Source organism: Carcharodon carcharias, chromosome 6 (genome assembly GCF_017639515.1).
Source record: "Carcharodon carcharias isolate sCarCar2 chromosome 6, sCarCar2.pri, whole genome shotgun sequence".
Taxonomy (NCBI): Eukaryota; Metazoa; Chordata; class Chondrichthyes; order Lamniformes; family Lamnidae; genus Carcharodon; species Carcharodon carcharias.
In genome coordinates this window covers 145,194,837-145,219,190 of record NC_054472.1, presented here as the reverse complement: position 1 = coordinate 145,219,190, position 24,354 = coordinate 145,194,837, and the positions used below count along the sequence as shown (strand labels likewise).

The 24,354-nt window shown below is 43.7% G+C and overlaps 1 protein-coding gene across 1 annotated transcript in view; it reads right to left on the bottom strand.

Moving 5' to 3' along the window:
- Nucleotides 1-24,354, bottom strand: part of LOC121279425 (tubulin delta chain-like) — an 86,998-nt gene that overhangs the window by 38,695 nt on the left and 23,949 nt on the right. Inside the window, exons 3-4 of the mRNA XM_041190667.1 lie at nucleotides 13,256-13,317; nucleotides 7,205-7,342 (exon numbers count right to left, since the gene is read on the bottom strand). Of these exons, the coding sequence (XP_041046601.1) occupies nucleotides 7,205-7,342; nucleotides 13,256-13,317 (200 nt within the window). The remainder of the gene's footprint in view (nucleotides 1-7,204; nucleotides 7,343-13,255; nucleotides 13,318-24,354) is intronic.

Here is a 24,354-nt window from a genome sequence, read left to right as displayed (position 1 = left end):
TAACTGAACAAATATTTTGTGTCTGTCTTAGTTGTTGAGGAAACAAATAACATCCCAGAAATAATTGTGAATCAGGAGGTGAAAGGGAGGGAGGAACTTAAAACCATTACAATCACCAGGGAACGGGTACTGAGAAAATTATTAGAACTAAAGGCTGACAAGTCCCCCGGTCCTGATGGACTTCACCCTGGAGTCTTAAAAGGAATGACTGCTGAGATAGTAGATGCATTGGTTTTAATTTTCCAAAATTCCCTAGATTCTGGGAAGGTCCCAACAGATTGAAAAATAAAGAATGTGACTCCTCTATTCAAGGAAGGAGGGAGGCAAAAAGCAGGAAACTACAGGCGAGTTAGCCAAACATCTGTCAGAGGAAAAATACTGGAATCTATTAGTAAATAGGTTATAATAGGGCGCTTAAGATATCTCAATGCAATCAGGCAGAGTCAGCATAGTTTTGTGAAAGATAAAAGCAAAAGACTGTGGATGCTGGAAATCCAAAACAAAAATATAAATACCTGGAAAAACTCAGCAGGTCTGGCAGCATCTACGGAGAGGAACACAGTTAACGTTTCGAGTCAGCACGACTCTTCAACAGAACTAAGTAAAAATAGAAGAGAGGTGAAATATAAACTGGTTTAAGAGGCGGTGGGACAAGTAGAGCTAGATAGAGGGCCAGTGATGGGTGGAAATAACCAAAAGATGTCATAGACAAAAGAACAAAGAGGTGTTGAAGGTGGTGATATTATCTAAGGAATGTGCTAATTAAGGGTAGAAAGCAGGACAAGCAAGGTACAGATAGCCCTAGTGGAGGTGGGGTGGGGTGAAGGAATCGAAAAAGGCTAAAAGGTAGAGATAAAACAATGGATGGAAATACATTTAAAAATAATGGAAATAGGTGGGAAAAGAAAAATCTATATAAATTATTGGAAAAAAAGGGGGGCGGTCGGAAAGGGGGTGGGGATGGAGGAGAGAGTTCATGATCTAAAATTGTTGAACTCAATATTCAGTCCGGAAGGCTGTAAAGTAAAGCACATTCCTTAGATAATATCACCACCTTCAACACCTCTTTGTCCTTTTGTCTATGACATCTTTTGGTTATCTCCACCCATCACTGGCCCTCTATCTAGCTCTACTTGTCCCACCGCCCCTTAAACCAGTTTATATTTCACCTCTCTTCTATTTTTACTTAGGTCTGTTGAAGAGTCATACGGACTCGAAACGTTAACTGTGTTCTTCTCTGCAGATGCTGCCAGACCTGCTGAGTTTTTCCAGGTATTTTTGTTTTTGTTTTGATTTTGTGAAAGGATGGTTTTCTGAAAGGAAAATTGTGTTTGATTAACTTATTGGAGTTCTTTGAGGAAGTAACAAGCAATGTGGATAAAGGGGATCCTGTGGATTTTTTGTACTTAGATTTCCAGAAGGCATTTGACAAGGTGCCACATCAAAGGTTATTATGCAAAATAAGACTTCATGCTGTAGGCAGTAACATATTAGCATGGATAGAGGATTAGTTAACAAACAGAAAACAGAGAATAGGCACAGATGGGTCATTTTTGGGTTGGCAAGTTGTGATCTGTGGAGTGCCACAGGGATCAGTGCTGGGATCTCAGCTATTTACAATTTATATCAATGTCTTGGATGAAGGGATTGAATAGATGGTTGCTGAATTTGCTGATGACACAAAGATAGGTAGAAAAGTAAGTTGTGAAGAGGACATAGGGAGTGTGCAAAGGGATATAGATAGGTTAAGTGACTGGGCAAAAAAAAAAGGCAGATGGAAAATATGAACTTGTCCAGTTTGGCAGGAAGAATAGAAAAGCAGCATATTATTTAAATGGAGAGAGATTGCAGAACTCTGAGGTACAGAGGGATCTGGATTAGTATGCAGGTACAGCAAGTGATTCAGGAAGCAAATGGGATATTGTCTTTTATTGCAAGGGGAGTGGAATATAAGAGTAAAGAAGTTTTGCTAGAGTTGTACAGGACATTGATGAGAACACATCTGGAGTACTGTGTACAGTTTCGCTCTCCTTATTTAAGAAAGGATATAAATGTGTTTGAAGCAGTTCAGAGAAGGTTCACTTGACTGATACATGAGGTGGGGGGATGGGTGGTTATCTTATGAGGTACGGTTGAACAGCCTGAGTCTGTATCCATTGGAGTTTGGAATACTGAGAGGTGAACCTATTGAAATATATAATATCCTAAGGGGGCTTGACAGGGTGGATGATGAAAGGATGATTCAGCTTGTGGGAGAAACTAGAACTAGGTGACACAGTTTAAAAATAAGGGGTTTCCCATTTAAAAGGCAATGAGAAGAAATTTTTTCTCTCAGAGGGTCATTAGTCTGTGAAATTCTCTTCCCTAGAGAGCGGTGGAGGCAGGGTCATTGAATATTTTTAAGGCAGAGGTAGATTGATTTTTGACTAACAAGGGAGTCAAAGGTAATCGCGGGAAGGCAAAATGTGGAGTTGAGGTCACAATCAGATCAGCCATGATCTTATTGAATGGCGGAGCATGCTCGAGGGCCCAAATGGCCTCCTCCTGCTCCTAATTCTTATGTTCATATGTGCGATCTCATGTAGCGATGCTGCTCTACTGCTCAAATGGAAACAGCATGCTCTGGTGCCTGCTCAATCAGCTATACTTCATGCATGAGCCAAGGCAGTGAGAACTAGTTGGTCATTTATTAGGAACACAGGAGCAGGGCTAGACCATTTGGCCTGCTCCACCATTTAATAGCGAGAAGAACAAAGTGTTGCATTTTAGGAGGAAGATTGAGTAGAGGCAATATAAACTAAATGGTACAATTTTAAAGGAGGTGCAGGTTGCGAGAGATCTGGGAGTTTTTTCACACAAATCTTTGAAAGTGGCAAGCTCTTAAAAGACTTAAGGGTTCCTGGGCTATATAAATAAATGCATGAAGTACAAAAGCAAGGTCACGATGGTATAACTTTTATGGGTAAAATTTTTAGCTCAGCGGGCACGCGCCTGACCCAACCGAGCGTAAAATGATGCATGATAACGTCAGGCGCGCGACACAACATCATCAGGCACTCGCACAATATTTCAGTCAGCAGGCACCGACAATTAAAAGGCCCAGTAAGGCCATTAAAAAGTTAACGGAAAGAAATTTTTCGCTGCCCATCCAACCTTATGGTTCCCAGACTGGCGAAAAGGCTTTTTTGGAAACCTCATCCATGGGCAGGATGAGGTTTCCAAAAGCAAATAAAAATAAAATAAAAACTTTAATTTTTCATTCATAACATGTCCCTGCTCATGTGACAGAGTCACATGAGGGGACACGTTTTATAACATTTATAAAATCTGTATTTTTCTTTAAATCCGTTCATCTCTCTGAGGCAGCTCTGTGCCTCAGGGAGGTTTGCAAATGGCTCTGGTGCTCGGCCTCCGCCCCCACCAGTCTGCCACACTCCACCCCCCCTCCCGCCACCCACCCAGTGCCGAGCGCTGAAGCTCGTGTTTCATGCTGGATGGGCCTTGATTGGCATGAAAAGGTTACTACGCAAAATAAGGCCTCATGCTGTAGGGAGTAACATATTAGCATGGATAGAGGATTAGTTAACTAACAGGAAACAGAGAATAGGCACAGGTGGGTCATTTTTGGGTCGGCAAGACGTGAGTGCCACAGGGATCAGTGCTGGGACCTCAAATATTTACAATTTATATCAATGACTTGGATGAAGGGATTGAATGGATGGTTGCTAACGTTGCTTAATTAGCCCGCCAGCGTGAAACCACCTTCCAGCCCTGATTGCAGGCAGCAGTTGACTTCCTGACCGACCTGGCCCGACATGGGTGAAATTCTGCCCTATAAATCACAGTTAAGCCTCAGCCCGAGTACTGTGTTCAATTCTGGGTGTCACATTTTAGGGAAGATATCAAAGGATACAGAGGGGATTTATAGAATGATACCAGGGTGAGGAATTTCAGTTATGTGAGAGGCTAGAGAAGCTGGGATTGTTTTCCTTAGAACAGAGACGGTTAAGGTGAGATATAGAGGTGTTCAAAATTATGAAGGGTTTTGCCACAGTAAAGAAGGAGGAGCAGTTTCCACTGATAGGTAGGTCAATAATCAGGATACAGCTAGCAAAACAACAAGGGGTGGGGATGAGGAGAACTTTCTGGAATGCACTGCCTGAAAGGTTGGTGGTAACGTGGTAAAAGGGAATTGAGTAAAAACCTGAAAAAGAAAAATGTGAGTGCTATGGGGAAAGAGTTAGGAAGTGGGGCTAACTAGAGAGCTCTTTAAAAGAGCCAGCACAGGCAGGATGGACTGAATGTCCTCCTTCTGTGCCCTATGCTTTTTGGTAAAGGGCAACCCTGAATTTCACCACCAAGACAGTGACACAATTTTGTCCTTTTAAAAACAAAGGGAAAGAAACTGGAGATACTCAGATCTGAGCAAGAACCTTAGACCTGAAACATCAACTAACTCGCACAGAATTACATTAAGTCTACAGCACAATTGCACTGTGCCAGCATTTATGTTCCACAAAAGCCTCCTTGTCCGTCTATTCCTTTCTCCTTCATGCGCTTATCTGGCTTCCCCTTCAATTCATCTATAATATTTGCCTCAACTATTACGTGATCCACATTCTAGCAATCTCTTTGTAAATAAATTTCTCCTGAATTCTCCATAAGATTTATTAGTGATTATTTTATACTTATGGTCTCCCCCATAAATGGAAGTATCTTCTCCACATCTACCCTCTCAAACCCTATCATAATTACTTCTTGCTCTTCACCTTTCTAGATATAGCCCCGGCCTGTTCAACTTTTCCTGAAAAATGTATTCTCTTAGTTCTGGTAACCTCCTTGTGACTATTTTTTGTACTTTCTTCAGTGTAACGTGGAGACCAGAAGTGTTAGCAGAATTTTAGACTTGGTCTAACTTTTCTGCTTTGCTTTTATTTGTCTGCTTTTCAATTCAATTTCTCTAGAAATGAACTCAAATGCTCAGTTTTCTTTTGTCAATGTCCTTATTAACCTGCATTTTGCTACTTTTAGTAATGTGTTTATCTCTGCCCTAGATCTCTTTGCTCCTCAATCCCATTTAAACTCTTCTTATCCAAGCAGCATGTGGCCTCCTAAATTTTCTACCAAAACATAACACTTAAGCATATTGAAATTGTACTCCCGTTCTGCAAGTTATTAAAATCATCTTGTACTTTGTCACAATCTGCCTTAATATCTAGTGTATTCCTAATTTGGTGTCATCCACAAATTTTGAAATTATACTTCCAATTTCCGAACCCAAGTTGTTTATATAAATTCTCAATAATAGCAGTCCCTGAATGGATTCCTGTGGGACCCCACTCCCCACCTTTAGCCAGTCTGAGTTAATACCCTTAAGCCCTACTTTCTGCTTTTAGTTCTGTAGCCAACTAGCTATCCATTCTGCTACTCATCCCGATTCCCTGATTCCACATGCTCTGATCTTGGCAATGAGTCTGCTGTGCAGTGTCTTATCGAAAGACCTTTGAAAATCTAATATATGGCTGATTTCTGTTTCTCTAGACCTGCTGAATATTTCCAGCCGGTGATTTGGAGTGCATTATCTGAGAATGGAAACAGATTCAATCATGACTAAGTGTTGGATAGGCGGCCATCTCCCTGTCCTACTTCAAATATTGTTTGTGGCATTTTAATGTCCATCAGAACAGGCAGATGGGATCTCAACAAAATTTCTCGCCAAAAGGGTGCCCTCTCCAACAACAGAGCTCTCAAAAGGCATATATCGCCAGGAGGTCTTTCACCCTGAAGGACCTATAGCCCACCAGTCATAGCATCCCTGTGTTTGTTAAATGATTACAAGGGTTTCTTTTGGCTTTGCAATCTGGAATGTCTGCCTTGTGTCCCTTTCACCAGAACTCATCAAGTTGTTATGACTTGGAATGCGCTGCCTGACAGGGCGGTGGAAGCAAATTCAATTGTGACTTGGACATGGAAATTTTGTATTTACTTAATGCAGCTTTACTTAAAAAATGCAGAGCTATAGGTAACGGGAAGGGAACGGGACTAATTCAAGCAAATTTATTCCAATTCGATTGGTTACATGGAGAGTCTAGAGAAGCTGGAGTTGTTCTTTTTGGAGCAGGAGAAGATTATGGGAGATTGGTAGAGGCATTCAAAGTCATCAAATAATTTGACAGCGTAAATAAGGAGAAACTGTTTCCAGTGGCAGGAGGGTCGGTAACCAGGGGACGCTGATTTAAAATAGCTGGCAAAAAATAGAGGCGAAATGAAGAGAAAATGTATTATGTTCTGGAATGCACTGCCAGAAAGGGTGGTGGAGGTGGGTTCAATGGTAACTTTAAATGAGAATTGTAAAAATAGTTAAAGGAGAAAAACATTGCAATGTTATGGAGAAAGAGCAGGACATGGGACTAACTGGGCTGCTCTTTCAAAGAACTGGCAGAGGCAAGTTGGGTGAATAATTAATATAATTATATATAATTCTATGTTACATTTGGAGAAAGCCAGGCATCATGGGTATTAATTACACAAAGCAAGGAATCGATTAGATGTTGGGTGGTTCTTCTTTCCCCAGAGAATTCTGTGGAGCAACTTGCCAGCTTTCATGGTGAATTCTAATTCAATGTATATTTTCAAGTGGTAGCTGGACCCAGCTGAGGCAGAGATCAGCTTGAACAAGAGGTGGTTAAGTAGCAAATGTCTGGTCTCCCTTGTACCGACGACATGGCAACTAGGGCATATGGAAAATTTTGCTGTGCTCCTTATTACATATCGGCTGGGCTAGTTGGTCCTATATTTATTTTCCTGCTTACATTTTTATATGCCCATATGTTGAAAAGCCTGAAATTGGGAGAGTAATGGTAAAGTTGCCAGGTTATCAGGGGGTACTGAAATTTTCATTGGGATAATGCCGCTGCTCTTCAAAAAATTTCCTTGGAATGTTTTACATCCATCTAAACAGGTAGGCAGTGGACCTAGGTTCAACATCTCAACTGAGAGACGGCATCTCCAACTGTGCAGCATTCCCTCAATAGCATAGCCTAGATTATGTGCTCAAGTCCTGGAGTGCAGGTTGAACCCACAACCATGTGTCTCAAGTGAAGCTTTCACAAAATGACACATAGTTCACTGTAACAGAGGCCAGCTGAAACCACTTCTGCCTGCCAGCTGTTTGATTAACCTTTGACCTGTTTATTTTGCTCACCATACCCTGTGCCACCACTCAGGCTGTGTAATAGTATGACTGCACTGTAACTGTCCCGCTGCTCCACTTCTTTCCGGAAGCTATCCATGGTGCGGTGAAGCAAACTGTCCTCGTCCTCTGTCCGCAGCCTATGATACCCTATAAATACATCGTGGCTCGTTATTCTTCACTCAATCAATATGAATCCTTTATATACAGTGTCACCCTATTAGAGTGATCAATATAATCAAAAGAGTAGAAAGCCCTGAATTGTCGATCAGGTGGAATCATAGAATGGTTAAAGCACAGAAGTAGGCCATTCAGCCCACTATTTTTGTACTGGCTCTCTGCAAGAGAAAATCACCCAGTGCCAGAACTCTGCCTTTTCCCCATATTCATGCAAATCTTTCCTCTTCAGTTGTTGATCCAATTCTCCTTTGAAAGCCAAAAATGAACCTGCCTCCACCAGACTCCCAGTCTGTGTATTCGAGATCTTAACCACTCGATGTATAAAAAAGGTTTCTCCTCATGTTCCTATTGCTTCTTTCACCAATTACCTTAAATCTGTGACTATTGGTTCTCAATCCTTCCACCAATGGGAACAGTTTCTCCCTATCTACTCTGCCCAGACCCCTCGTGATTTTGAACGTCTCTATCATCTTCTCTTCTCCAATGAGGACAGCCCCAGCTTCTCCAATCTAACTACATAACTGAACTATTCTCGTGAATCTTTTCTGTATCCTCTCTAATGTCTTCATATCCTTCCGAAAATGTGGGGTCCAGACTGGAAGCCATTCTCCAGTTAAGACTGAACAAGTGTTTTATAAATATTCATCATAACTTGCTTACTTTTGTACACTATGCTGCTATGTATAAGGCCCAGGATGTTGTATGCTTTATTAATTGCTCCCTCAACCTGTTCTGCCACCTTACATTTTATATTTCCTCTCCCCATTCTTCTGATCAAAATGAATCACTTCACACTTCTCTGCATTAACTTTCATCTGCCACTTGTCAACCCTTTCCACCAACCTGTCTGTGTCCTATTGATATTTAATGTTATTATCCTCACAGTTAGATGTCTGAACAGTGTAGCCTGGTGCTCATTAGTATTGATTACATAACTACTGAACCATTTTTTTTATCTGCTGCTCAGCCTGTCTTTATCCTAGTGCTGCCCCACCTCTCCACCTTGAGCACTACCTGGCTTACACTGTCTAACCTTGCACCACTCAGTGGACAAAACGTCTACTAGGTCTTGAATGTTTAACAGTTTGGATGGGAAAATTGAGCTCCCCTAAAGGCTTACTAGGTAATAGCATCTTCCATTGTGTAAGGCCTAAATGTGACAAATTTGATCCCCAGCTCAGCTGGCTTACTGCAATTTATTTCAACTCAGACAGTAGTTACCCTGATTTAAAGAGAAAGGGGGTAAAAATCAGCCAGGGATTCTCACTGCTGGGCACAATCCAGACCTGTGTCCTCTGGTTACCAACACACCTGCTAATAAAAACTGTTTCTCCTTTTTTTTAAATACATTTACAGGATGTGGGCGTCGCTGACTGGGTCAGCGTTTATTGTCCATCCCTATCTGCCCTTGAGAAGGTGGTGGTGAGCTCCCTTCTTGAATCACTGCAGTCCCTGTGGTATAGGTAAGCCCACAGTGCCATTGCGGGGGGTTCCAGGATTTTGACCCACTGACAGTGCAGGGACGGTGATATATTTCCCTGTCAGGATGGTGAGTGACTTGGAGGGGAACTTCCAGATGGTGATGTTCCGATGTATCTGCTGCCCCATCCTTCAGAATTTTGAACAACTCTATTAAATCAATCTTTAAACATCTCCAGCTTCTCTCATCCTTCCACATGGCCTTCACAACCATGTGTGTGTGTACGTGTGTGTGAATGTACATGTGTGTATGTGTGTGTACATGTACATGTACACATATACGTAGTGTGCAAGAGATTGGGTGCGAGAGTGTGTCTACATACCTGTTATAGTGTGCACATGGGCTGAAAACAGGATCTGTACTGGTGAAGAGGGGTGAAAAGGTCATTCATAGGTGTTTCTCAGCCTGATTTAATTTGTATGTACAAGATAAATTGGAACGAGGAAAGCTGTTTTTTAAAAATTCTTTCTTGGAATGTGAGCATCGTTGGCAAGGCCAGTATTTTTTTGGCTCATTCCTAATTGCCCTAAAGAAGGTGGTGGTGAGCCGCCTTCTTGAACCACTACAGTCCACCTGGTGTTCGTATGCCACCAACCCATTCATCCATCCAGACTCTATACTATTCCGACCCAGCTCTCCATTGCAGCATCCAATTGATTCAACAGCCATACGTGGGCTTCTTTTTCACCTCCGCTCCCTACAATTCCAAGTCCTGAAGAAGACATTCCAGACATCAACACTAAATTCATCTTTCATAATTTTGAACCCATGTGTCATTATCTTCCTTTTAATTTGTTCCAGTGGGTCACATTCACAAAGCCATCCTTAGTTGCCTTAAGAAGATTAAGGGCCATCCACATTGTTTGGGACTGGAATCACATGTAGACCCAGGCCAGTTGGTGGTTGTAGGTTCCCTTCCATGTCATGGTGTGGGCTGAAGTAATATTCTGAATCTATACTTATATTACTTTATACCTATCCACCATTATAACAACGTGACTCAGGTGTCTCTATTCCTGTCTGAAAAGCCCATGTTTCTCTAGACTTTCATCCTAAGCTGAATTCCTGACACTGTGAACCTCTGCACTGCATCCAGAGTTTGAAAATCTCCCTTGTTTCTCAACAACCAGAATTGGATACAGTTGGTCTGACCAGGGCGCTGTACAGTTTGATCATTGCGTCCTCTGATTTATATCCTATTGTTTTGGTGAAGCAATCCAACATCCTTTTGTCTGTGTTGATTGTTACTCTGTGGTCGGACATGTTGAGTGTCGAGTCTGCTATGACTCCAAGATCTTTTTCATCTTCATATATTCTTGATATATATTAATGATTTAGATTTGGGTGTGCAAGGCACAAAACAAGAGAATACTGACAGACTTCAAGAAGACATAGACAGGCTACTGGAATGGCAGATGAAATTTAATGCAGGGAAGTGCAAGGTGCTACATTTTTGGCAGGAAGAACGATGAGAGGCAATATAAAATAAGGGTGCAATTCAAAATAACATTCAGGAGTAGAGGGACTTAGAGGTATATGTGCACAAATCGTGGAAGATGGCAGGGCAGGTTGAGAAAGTGGTTAAAAAGCCTTATGGGATCCAGGGCTTTATAAATAGAGGCAGACAGTACAAAATCAAGGAAATTATGACGATCCTTTATAAAATGCTGATTCGGGCTCAACTGTAGAAATGAGTCCAATTCTGGACATGACACTTTAGGAAGGATGTGGGGGTGCAGAAAAGATTTATGAGAATGGTTTCAGGGATGAGGGATTTCAGCAATGTGGATAGATTGGAGAAGCTAGGGTTGTTCTCCTTGCAGCATAGAAGGTGGAGAGGAGATTTGATTGAGATCTTCAAAGTTATGAGGGGCCTGGACAGAGTAGACAGAGAGAGAAAGTATTCCCATTAGCAGACAGGTCAAGAACCAGAGGACACCGATATAAGAAAGTCAAAAGAACCTAGGGTGACACGAGAAAAGGCGTTTTTATGCAGTGAGTGTGTAGGAGCTGGAATGTACTACCTGAGAATGTAGTGGAGGCAGTTCAACCGTGGCTTTCTTAAGGGTGTTGAACACATACCAGAAGAGAAAAAATATGGGCATATGGCAGAGGAGCAGGATTAGCCAATTTGCTCTTGGACACAACAAGCTGAATGGTTCGTTCTGTATTGGAACCTTCTACTGAGTTTACATCTCAAAGCTCATGTAAACTGGGACCAGAAAAAATGACCATGGATGTGGTTGGATTCAATTTAGAACCCAAATGGCTCACTAATGACCTAGAGGGAATGGGACAACAACAACAAATAATACTTACATAGCACCTTTAATGTAATTAAACATCTCAAGGCACTTCACAGGAGCATTATAAAACAAAGTTTGACACCAAGCCACATAAGGAGATATTAGATCAGGTGAGCGAAAGTTTGGTCAAAGGGGTAGTAATGAGTGTTTTAAAGCAGAAGAGCAAGGTCGGGAGAAAGAGCGGTGTAGGAAGGGTATTCCAGAGCTTGGGGCCTAGGCAACTGAAGCCACCAACGGTGGAACAATTAAAATCAGGGATACTCAAAAGGCCAGAGTTAGATGAGAGCAGATATCTCCAAGGATTGTGGGTTGGAGAAGGTTACAGAGATAGGGAAGGGCGAGGCCACGGAGGGATTTAAAAACAAGGATGAGAATTTTAAAATCAAAGCATTGACTCAGAGCCAATGTAGGTCAGCAAACAGAAGGATGATGGGGAACAGGACTTGTTGTGAGTTTAAAAGCTCCATCAGCTCTACCTAGTCTGGCATTTTCTCTATGGTTGACTCTTGATGCTTTCTGAACTATGTTTTTTTTATAGCCTCCCAGGAAAGTCTTTAATGATTTTGTAAAGTACGTCCTTCAGGAACATTTTGAATCACAGGGAAAATCAAAAAACATGAAACCGATATAAAAGACCACAGTCTGCAGGAAAGGACACCAACGCCTGAAAGGAGAAAAGATGATACAACTACAAGAATTTGCATTTTTATGTAAGCAGCAGTTAGCTGACTCAAAAGTTTACTTTAAGAGCTATAGATTGTCACAGAAAGAAAAGGCTGATTAAGTTCAAGACCTTTGACATCCTCAGAGAGAACATGAATTGCTTCTTGATTTCAATACAGTGAGGATGTGGGAAGGAGGACAAAAGGAAGAGAGTGAAGGAACAAGAGAATTTAGATTCTAGACTGACAAGGGATTCAAAGGGTATAGATGGTGGACAGGAAAGTAGAGGTCACAATCAGATCAGCCATGATCTTATCAAATGGCGGAACAAGCTCAAGGGGCTGAATGGCCTACTCCTGCTCCTAATTCATATATTAATATTCTCGACAATGTATTTAGAAATTAGGAGGAACAAGAGGAGAAAAGTTTGGAGAAGAACCAATTGGAACATCGTTATGAACTCTGGAATTTATAAGACGGTTATGTTTTAAAATGTCTCATTTCACTTAAGCTACTATTTCTTCTGTTCCTATGTTCCTATGATTAAGTACAATTCGAAATCCTGGAAGCACCCCAGCTTGGACAGATGCCAATGTGGTCTGGTTGCTGTGGGGGTAAAACACAAACAGAAACCTGTTGAAGTCAAGAGACAGTTTTCACACCTGTGTACAGTAAATCACAGAAAGGGGACAGCTGCTTTGTGAAACACAGGGAGAGTGATAAAGCAACTACTGCTGTGTGGAAAAGCAAAGCAACTATGCTGTGAAGAGCAGAGAAAGACTGTTTTTTGTTAACAAACAAGCAGGATACTTATGAGAGTTGGTTTTATGTTCAAATGGAAAGGGACAGAACTTCTTGGAGATTTAAGGAACAAGGAGTTACTGAGGTGGGCCTTGCTGGTGAAAGTTGGATGTGGAAGACTCAGGCTGAGTGGAACAACTTTCGAAGGCCACCAGAAGTTTCGACCTAGCATGGCAGGGAGAAGTGAGCCTGTTGGAGTACTGAAGTAATTTTGGACTGGCTCTAGTAATGCTACAGATCTGCCAGAAGTGTGGTGCACAATGAGAGAGGTTGTAGGACATATCTTGATTGCAGTTAGTTAGTTAATGGAGAAGTACCTTTCTTTAGTTCAAAGTATTAGTTGCCTATTAATTAATGTTTAAATTGATTTTAGTTTGTTTATTACAGTAAACATCTTAAAATGTAAAATCTTGTTTCTCACGTGTCAGTGCAGACTCGATGGGCCGAAGGGCCTCTTCTGCACTGTGATTCTGTGATTGTCCTACAATTATTTCATTGGTCATTTGGGAAATTTATCTCCTTTCAAAAGTCATCAGTCCCAACAGAGATTGTAACAAACTACTGATAAAATTGAGAGATAAAGTTTGAGATCTTATTTGCTTTAAAAGCCTAAATTGTGCCTCACAATCTCACCAAAAGCCCAGTTGTTGCCTCTTCCTCTCAAGCCAATTAAAACGTTTGACTCTCTGAATGACCTTTAACAAAATACAAAGGTTATGTCAGTCTAATTGCAACTAGTGTAACAGGGTTTACAGTGCAGCTGGCTTTAATCCAACAATGTTCCATCTCAAAGAGCAGTACAGAACCCAACACTTACCCCACCCACATCTCAGCAACCTACATCAGGAAACTGGTGCCAATCATTTAGCATCATCATAGAAATTACTTCTAATACATTAAACTCAGCGGCTTTTTCAGTCCAAGCAATTGCTTGCAGTTTGTTAAAGTGTGATGACCTTAGTGATATGACTGTCATTAGAACCTTTCAAGATTTCTGCGAACTTGCGTTAGGCAGCCTCGCCACCTCCAATGAGAGCTATAGGGCAGAATCTAGCATCCCGCAGAGGCGGGTTTGAAGGTGGAACTGGGAGCAAAATTGGAGATAAAGGTGCCAGGTAGGCATCCTGCATCGCTCCCACCTCCCAGCAACCTTGCCAGAGGCGGGTGAACTTCGGGAGTGGCTACCTGCCTGGCACTGGCAGGTAGCCAACAATAAGAATTAAATGCCTAATGGAGGGGGAACTATGAGAACTTCACCGGGATCTTGCCAGGGTTGGAGTGAACCCCGCTGAATGGGGAGTCTGGCAGTTCCATGGAAGTGGCCTCCCAGCAGGAAACCGGGTCATTGGGACCGGAGACTCCATGTCCCAATGACAGGGCTGTGTGGATGAAAGGCAGCACCTGTGGCCAAAACAAACCCTCTGGAGGGCTTTCCCCTCCACTCCGATGGCCCTACTAGCTTTAGGCTTCTTTATTTTTGGAGTTTCATTCACACGCATTTCTATTTTGGACGGCGTTTCTATTTTGAGGCCCCCAGCTACCTGAGCAGTGACCAGCCCTACTGTCCACACCCAGTTGTGGGCCCTCTGATTGGGCTTACAGCCTCAGGAGCCCGCCCATCATCCTTAATTAGACAGTAGACACACTCTGGGACATTTAGTGGATACATTGTATAAATGCAAATTTTTTGTTTCTTCTAGATTGGCTAACATCATCAGCTGCGACCGAACTTTGAACATTCAGAGTCTGCCATAGGGGCATTCTGATGTTAAGCCATGCTAAAGCCGTTGGATGTGGTAAAATATTTGTCAATCATACTTAATCCACAAGAGGAACTTTCATGGAAAACTCAAATATTAAGTTAAGGAAATTGTTACATACCCAGTCTTCACTTCTTGGAGCAATCTCCTCACTACTTTGGGCTCACTGTCCACACACAGGGCACTCAACTTCCCATCATGTGTATAGAATGGATATCTGCAACAAGAGAACCCATCTCATTTCACCTAATCAAAATCCACCCAAATATTTTGCCATATTGTACACACTGGAGAAACTGGTGGATTAGCTTCAACAAAGTGACAACAATCCCCCTGGATTAGGAGTAGTTTGGGAAAAACTGTTCCCATTCGTGGAAGGGTCAAGACAAGAAGGCACAGATTTAATGTAATTGCCAAAAGAAGCACCGGAGACATGAGGAAAACCTTTAGACATGAGGAAAAACTTTTTCACGCAGCGACTGGTTAGTATCTGGAATGCACTGCCTGAGAATATGGTGGAGGCAGGTTCAATCAAAGTATTTAAGGTTGAATTGGATTATTATCTGAAAAGGAAAAATGTGTAGGATTATGGGGAAAAGGCTACGGAGTGGCTCTAGTTAAATTACTCCTTTGGAGAAGTAGCGCAGACACGACAGGTCGAATGGCCTCCTTTTGATGCTGTAATCATTCTGCAATTCTCTGATTCTGTGAAGAAGGTCATGGATTCAAGTCCCACTCCAGGGACGCAAATCATCAAGGCTGACATGCCCTGTAGTACTGACGGAGTCCTGCACTGTTGCAGGAAGGTCATGAAAGCAATAGTGGTAGGGGACTCAATAGTTAGAGATGCAAACAGCCATTTCTACAGTCTCAGGTGTGACTCTAGGATAGTATGTTCTCTCCCTGGTTCCAGGGTCAAGGATGAATGGCATGTGTGTGTGTGTGTGTGTGTGTGTGTGTGTGTGTGTGCGCGCGCGCGCGCAGGATGAGTAGGCGGAGGGTGAACAGTCAGAGATCATAGTCCAAATAGGTAGAAAGAGGGAGGAGGTCCTGCAGACAGATTTTAGGAAGCTGGGAAACAAATATAAAAAATAGGACCTCAAAAATGGTAATCTCCAGATTACTCCCAGAACTTCTCTTGTGTTTGATAACTGGGATTTTGCTGCTATTTCTGCTGCATCTCCTCCTGCCTGGGAAGTGGAGGGATCAGTAGTTAGAGCTCTGCGAGTGATAATGTAACCAAAGCATGAGAGTTGTGACTCCAGTAAGTGCACTAAAATGAATGCCAAGAAGAGCTACTGCGGAATGTCAAGGGTCTGAGTTATGAGGATTGACTGGAGAGGCCTGGGCTTTCATTCAAATACAAATGAGTTAGATTTCTTTCCAAATTAATATTTTGAGATACCATATATGATCATCTTTAAACAGAAATTTGAACTCCAGTTAATAGCTGAACAGATGACATAACAAGATTTTACTTTTCAAGACTTTTACTGTAACAAACAGACTAAAAGCGCTCTTGATTGAACAACTAATACTTTAAACTACAGAACAGAACCTTTAAGACAATTGAGAAAACATACTGGGCCAAATTTCCATGAAGAGGCAGTCACCATTGGATTGCCACTATGCTCCTATTTTTTTAAACTAAGATGCAGCTCTGCATTTCTGGCTTGGGTTTCTGAACAGGGCCTCTTTAGAAATGTGGAGTTTGTCTGTTCTGAGAGTCCTCCTTCATAGTGCAGCTTCGTCAGAGGTAACCAAGCCATGCCCCTTTTTACAGCACCAGCTGTCGTCTTTTGATAAGTCTTCATTCACTAACACAATGTAAAGCTTTGGGACATTTAAATCGCTTTTCAGTGTATTAGTGAATAAGTCTGAGTGAGATAAGTAGGTAGGGTGGTAGGGTGGATAGGGTGGCAGGTGGGTAAGGTGGCAGGGTAGTAGGTGGAAGCATAGGTAAGGTGGTACACCCTCAGTAGCTCTTCTTGACATTCATTTTAGTGCACCTACTAGAGTCATAACTCTCATGCTTTGGTTACATTATCACTCACAGAGCTCTAACTACTGATCCCTTCACTTCCCAGGCAGGAGGAGATGCAGCAGAGATAGCAGCAAGATCCCAGTAAGCAAACGCAAGAGAAGCTATGGGAGTAATTTGGAGATTACCACCTTTGAAGTCCTATTTTTTATATTTGTTTCCTAGCTTCCTAAAATCTGTCTGCAGGACCTCCTTCCTCTTTCTGCCTATTTGGACTATGATCTCTGACTGTTCACCCTCCTCCTACCTATCCTGCACTGCACACACACCCCCACCCTGCCACCGCCAGAATGCCATTCAGGGGCATCCTTGACCTTGGAACCAGCAAGGCAACATGTTATTCTGGTGGCAGGGTGGATAGAATGGTGAGGTCAGTTTGGGGGCGAATCGGAGGGTCGAAGGGAGGAGTCAGTATCAGGGGGTACTTGGAGGGTCATTAGAATAGTTGGAGGATGGGGTGGGGGGGGGGGGGGGGGGAAGGTGGAATGATTCAGGGGGCAATCCCTGTAGGGTCCTTAGCGTTGGGTCCCATAGCACATGCTCCAGAGTATGTCCAGTCTCTGACCGTCCAGAGACAGGAAGGTCTGGGCCACTATATGGTATAGTTACACTGTCCATTAACAACACAATCAATTCTCCCTAAATCAGTCCAAAATGATTCTTAGCTCCCATGGGATCCCAGAGAAAGGATCTTTTCCTTTCTCAGCCTGGAAAATTTTAACTCCAGAACTGTTTGTCAGTGTGAGTTTTCCTAGAGACATTTCTCTTTAGCTAAAGATAGGCAAATCTTCCAAACTCGTTTTAACTCCTCACAAATTTGGTCTTTCCAATCCAAACAGGAGCTCTCACCTGCATTCCTGCGTGGCGAACCACAGAAACCTTTGGCCTCGAGCTGCTCTCTCTCTTTTCTGGAATCTGGCAGGCTAACTGTCTTTGACTTTTCAGGGATATCTTAAAAACTCTCTTCCTCTAAAAGCTCAACTCCATGGCAATGCGAATCACATGGACTTTGTATCCAGGTAGAAATGATGATGTTATCCTTGAATCCCCAATTCTCTTTTACCTTGGAAGTAAATCAACGGTTTAAAGCGCAACTGTTTACAAACTAACATACTCAACACTTTTCTGGGACTTTGAGACTCACAGGGCAGAATCTTGTGGGGACGATGAGTGTCTTGGTCGCCAGCTGGATAGGCGGCAAAAGCCCCATGTTGCCTCTTTTTGGGAAAGCGTGCAGTATTTTGTTTCACTCAAGCACTTGACAGGCCAGCAGTGTGCCTTTCCCTGGGATCAAGGACCCAGGGGGGGCGGAATCCTGTCGGCTGAGAGCTGATGGACAATCAGAGGCTGGTAGCTCCATTGAATAGCAGTTCCACCAGGGAGGCAGTGGCTGCTGCAGGTACAACACCTACGCAAGGCCAATAAGTACTGTGGCTACAAGAGCAGGTCACAGGCTAGAGCCAGGATTTTCCGTGCCACCAACATCCCAGGATTTTCCGTGCCACCAACATCGGAAGTGGACAATATGGTGAAAAGGCCAAAACTTCGTTTCACGACGTTGTGAAACCAGTTTGCAATCATCCACTCTGCCCGCCAATGGCAGGCCACGTTCCCCACCATCAGACATCGGGAACTTCATTGTAATACATCAGCATAACATTATAAGGCTAGTCCGCCGGACTCATCACCCACTGTTGAACTGGAAAACACACCGACGTGTTTCACAACAGCATGTATAAGGCATCCACCTGGCAGGCTACACATTGCACAGTACTACAAGGTTTGTTTGCCTACCTTGCTTAGGTCAGCACTCGCAGTCATCAGCGCTGGGCTTCACAGACAGCACCACATCACTTTTAGGGTGGCTTATGGGCAGGTCTCTACCTACCAAATCAGCCATATGTGGCAGGCTTTTCAATGGCTGCAGGGCAAGGTCTTGCTTGGGGAAGGCGGAGAAGTTGCCTCAGGCAAGGGAAGAGGCTGCAGGATGAGAGCTGTACTGGGGAAGGAGGGTAAAACAGCGTGCATGTAGGGCACATGTTGATCTGTGGCAAGTGGCCTCAAGATGGTGAGGGTGGAGGAGGCCGTCTCCAAAGGAGATGAGACCAGATGGACATGTGAGGGTATGTGTGTGAGAATGGGTGGTGATGTCTCTAGAGCTGGCAGTGAGTGAGATGCCAGTGAATGTATGATGGGCTTGAGTGTGAGAGTTTAGAGTGATGAGATGGTTGCCATACCCTGGATGCACAGATGAGATCATTCATTCTCTATCTACATTGGATGGCCAACCTCTTCTGTGCAGCATTGGCACAGGTCACCACTGCCATCGCCTACCAAGACAGAGTGGTAATGTAGCTCCCCCTCCTGTGGGCAGAGATGGGGTAGAGGACATCACAGCAGGCCTCTATGGCATCCAAAAGGCACTCAAGCATTGCAGTCTCCTTGTCTTTCAGGGCTATGTCTTCTTTGCTGCAGTCCTGGCCTGGAAGCACTGAGCGTGGCTGTACTTTATATGTGATGCCGGGTATGATGAAGCGGCGAGGTGATGGCTTGGCAGGCAAATCGGAACCTGCCCACCATGGAAACTGCGTGTTTCCCAGGAATGCATAAGTAATGTGGCGGGTTTGGAATGCTACGCCACTTAGTGCAAATCTGAGATGATTGTGCTCTAGGAATCTTTTGGTGAGTAACTCACCTCCTGACTCCCCAAAACCTGTCCACTATCTACAAGGCACAAATCAAGAGTGTGATGGAATACTCATCGCTTGCCTGGATGAGGTGATCCAACACCAGAAACGACAACGACAAACCCAGCCCTATCGATCCCACGAAGTCCTCCTTACTAACAACTGGGGGCTTACACTAAAATTGGGAGAGCTGCCTCACTGGCAGGACAGACCCAGCAGAGGTGGCAGCACAGTGGTTTATAGTCGGAAGAGAGTTGCCCTGGGAGTCCTTAAGATCGACTCTGGACCCCACGAGATCAAACATGGGCACGGAAACCACCTGCTGGTTACCATGTAATGCCCCCCCACCCCCCCTCAGCTGACAAATCAGTACTCCTCCATTTTGAACACCACTTGGAGGAAGCACTGAAGATGGTAAGAGTGCAGAATGTACTTTGGGTGGGGGACTTCAATATCCATCACCAAGAGTAGCTCAGTAGCATCACTACTGACCAAGCTAGTTAAGTCCTAAATGACACAGCGACTAGACTAGATGTGCAGCAGTTGGTGAGGGAACCAACAAGAAGAAAAAACATGCTTGACCTCATCCTCACCAACCTAGCTGCTGTAGATGCATCTGTCCATGACAGTGTCGGTAGGAGTGACCACTGCACAGTCCTGGTGGAGACAAAGTCCCATCTTCACATTGAGGATACCCTCTATTGTGTTCTGTCACGAGAACATGAGATAGATTTCGAACAGATCTAGCAACTCAAAACTGGCATCCACAAGATTCTGTATGCCATCAGCAGCAGCAGAATTGTACTCGTACACAATCTGTAACCTCATGGCACGGCATATCTCTCACTCTACCATTACCATGAAGCCAGGGGATCAACCCTGATTCAATGTAAAGTGCAAGAGGGCATGCCAGAAGCAGTACCAAGCATACCTAAAAATGAGGTGTCAACCTGGTGAAGTTATAACACAGGGCTACTTGCATGCCAAACAGCATAAGCAGCAAGTGATAGGCAGAGCTAAGCGATCCCACAACCAATGGATCAGATCTAAGCTCTGCAATCCTGCCACATCCAGTCATGAATGATGGTGGACAATTAAACAACTCACTGGAGGAGGCAGCTCCACAAATATCCCCATCTTCAATGATGGAAGAGCCCAGCACAGCAATGCAAAAGATAAGGCTGAAGCATTTGCAACAAACATCAGCCAGAAGTGTTGAGTGATTGATCCATCTCAGCCGCCTCTGGAGGTCCCCAGCATCACAGATATCAGTCTTCAGCCAGTTCAATTCACTCCACGTGATATCAAGAAATGGCTGAAGGCACTGGATACTGCAAAAGCTTTGGGCCCTGAAAACATTCCGGCAATAGTACTAAAGACTTGTACTCCAGAACTTGCTGTGCCCCTAGCCAAGCTGTTCCAGTACAGCTGCAACACTGGCATCTACCCGGCTATGTGGAAAATTGCCCAGTTATGTCCTCTGCACAAAAATCAGGACAAGTCCAACCCAGCCGATTACCGCCTCATCAGTCGATTCTCAGTCATCAGTAAAGTAATGGAAGAGGTCATCAACTGTGCTATCAAGTGGTACTTGCTCAGCAATAAACTGCTCACTGACACTCAGTTTGGGTTCTGCCAGGGTCACTCAGCTTCTGACCTCATTATAGCCTTGGTTCAAACATGGACAAAAGAGTTGAATTCGAGAGGTGAGGTGAGAGTGACTGCCCTTGACATCAAGGCAGCATTTAACAGAGTGTGGTATCAAGGAGTCCTGGAAAGACTGGAGTCAATGGGAATCGGGGTGGGGGGGGGAAATTCTCTGCTGGTTGGAGTCATACCTAGCACAAAGCAAGATGGCTGTGGTTGTTAGAAGTCAATCATCTCAATTTCAAGACATCACTGCAGGAGTTCCTCAGGGTAGTGTCCTAGGCCCAACCATCTTCAGCTGCTTGATCAATGATCTTCCTTCCATCATAAGGTCAGAAGTGGGGATGTTTGCTGATGATTGCACAATGTTCAGCACCATCTGTGACTCCTCAGATACTGAAGCAGCCCATGTCCAATTGCAGCAAGATCTGGACAATATCCAGGCTTAGGTGGACAAGTGGCAAGTAACATTCGCACCACACAAGTGCCAGGCAATGACCACCTCCAACTCGAGAGAATCTAACCATCACCCCTTGACAGCATTGCTGAATACCACTCTATCAACATCGTGGGGGTTATCATTGACCAGAAACTGAACTGGACTAGCCATATAAATGCTGTGGCTACAACAGCAGGTCGGCAGCTAGGAATTCTGCAGCAAGTAATTCATCTCCTGACTTCCCAATGTCTGTCCCCCATTTACAAGGCACAAGTCAGGAGTGTGATGGAATACTCCCCACTGGCCTGGATGAGTGCAGCTCCAACAACACTCAAGAAGCTTTACACCATCCAGGACAAAGCAGCCTGCTTGATTGGCATCACATCCACCTTCAATATTCACTTCCTTCATCACCAACACACAGCAAGAGTAGTTTGCACCATCTATAAGATGCACTGCAGGAACTCACCAAGGCTCCTTAGACAGCACCTTCCAAACCCACAACTGCTACCATCTATAAGGACAAAGGCAGCAGACACATGAGAAAACCACCATATGGAACCTCCCTCCAAGCTACTCACCATCCTGATTTGGAAATACGTCACTGTTCCTTCACTGTCGCTGGGTCAAAATCCTGGGACTCCCTCCCTAACAGCACCATGGGTGTACCTACACTACATGGACTGCAGTGGTTCAAGAAGGCAGCTTATCACCATCTTCTCAAGAGCAATTAGGGACGGACAATAAATGCTGGCCTAGCCAGCGAAGCCCATATCCCGTGAATGAACAAAAAAACATTGTCGCTGAATTCCAGACCACTGGTGAGTGATGGCAAGAGTGGGTTCACAGGATGGGGTTGTGGTCGGCAGCAAGGACAGGAGGGTGGCTCTCAGTGCCACCACCCCCCACCCACTGCCCTTTCCTTTGATCAGACACAAATGCCTTTGAACAAGGGACCCACACTGGGAGCTCATAAGCAACCCCGCACAGGTTTGCTTATAATGATCCCCGCATGGCGAGCCCACCACCCCCCAACCCCAGCTCACTGCTGGGTTAATACCAGTGGCGGCAGGTTGAGACCCTTAAGTAGGTTAATGCCAGTGGTAGCAGGATGAGGCTCTTTGCATGACAAGCAAACCGGTACCTTCCTGCCATGGACTTAATCAGGGTGGATGCAGGAAGGTGGCTGGGTATCCACTCACCACCCTGTCGCTTGATTAAATGACCCCCCTGCCACCAAGCTCACCATAGGGGAGTGCACAAGATTCCGTCCACAGTCTATCCATTGTTAGCACACAGGCTGCTGCCATTGTCTCCAAGTGTAAACACCTTGCACCTTCTTCCCAGTGAAACAATTTGGGCCCCCTTTAATCTCTGACAATCAAACCACCTCAGCTTGCTGTCAGGCAGACTTCAAAACAGGACACATGAGCCCCTCTGTCTTATTTTAAATTAAAGACACAGTCCCATAACATAACATCCTTATAAACTTCATCATTTTAACAGTAGACTTAGCTGAGACAGATCGATTGCTATGATTAGTCAACAACCCCATTATGATTGCATTCTGTGCTGTACTATTCTATGGTTCTAGGATTCTATGATTCTATCAACTAACAGGATGATAAAAGGAGAACCAGATCAACTTTGGGCATTCTTTGTCCTGCAATTTCTATGTTCAGTGTGGAAAGGAGGCATCTAAAAGCTGATCTTATTGAGGTATATAAGATAGTGAAGAGAATGGTAAAGGTAAGTCAAACTTCAAATTACATTGTGAAAGTGGAACTAAGGGATACGTTCAAACTAGTAAACAGAAAAAACGTAGGACTGGTATTAGAAAATTCACACAGGGAAGGTAGTTTTAATTTGGGATGATTGTGTACAATGGATGATATGGAATTGGCACAGCATTATACAACTCATCCAACTGTAACTCCCTTTAACTTCAATGGAAGAGACAATCACATGTGGTGCATAATAGTAGGTATCATTTAATATTGTCCATCTTACACATTAGCCCATTGTTAAAATTACCCTTACAAAGTGACCAATGGAAGCCCAGGAAGAATAGTAGAGGAAAAAAACTTGGGAGTCATTTAAGAAAAGAATTGGTACTCCAATGAGGTGAAGATCTCCCCAAAGATCTCCCCAAACCAGCCATTATCACCTCATCTTGTGACTTATGTCCTCAGCCAGAAAAAAAAAACACAAAAAGGTTGTGAAACTGAAGTCTAATCTGAACTCTATAAACAACTATTAATACTCAGCTCCCTTCCTTCTTTATTTCCATACAAGTTGTGTGAGCTAGTTAAACATCTACCCGCCTTTCTGTGAAGATTTCTGTTTGTACAATTCAGCGGCACCAGGAGAATTGTTTAGATGTATTTCTTTGTAGACCACTTGACCTGTTGCCAAGGATCGTTAGAAATTGAAAACTGACAGCCCTCAAAGTCTAAAAAAAACCAGGCTATCATATCATTAGTGGGCCAATGATGAAGTCTGTATAGATTAGAAGATTGTGTTGAACTCACTTCTCTAGCATGTTACCAGGGAGACTCAAACAGCAAACTTTGCAACATCTGTAACAAAATGGGCTGCGACTGCAGGTGGCTTTTAAAAGTCCAAGGTATTTAGTCAAATTCAAAGGATAGTTTCAATAATTGAAGAAGGGAACAGTGGAAATGGGGGGCTCAGGATAGGAAGAGGTTATCAGGTTGGAGGGGCTTAAGTGGAATTTAAGCATGAGCACAGAGCAGTTGGGCAGAATGGCCTGTTTCCCTGCAAGAACTAAAGAGACCAGAGGTGCTTTATATTTAGAATTGTACAATTTTACTATAACAGGACACCATTCAGCCCATCTAGCTTGTGCCAGCTGTTCTCCAAATCCCCCTATCCTTTCCCCATATCATTTTACATTGTTATTTTTGAAATATGTGCCCACTTCCCTTTAAAAGCGATTATGAATTCCTGTTCCAACACTGTTAGTAGTTGAGCATTTCACATCCTGACAATCTGCTGGACCATAAGGCCATAAGACGTAAGAGTAGAAACAGGCCATTCAGCCCATTGAGTCTGCTCCACCATTGAATGAGCTCATGGCTGATGTGATAATCCTCAACTCCACTTTCCTGCCTTGTCCCCATAACCCTTGATTTCCT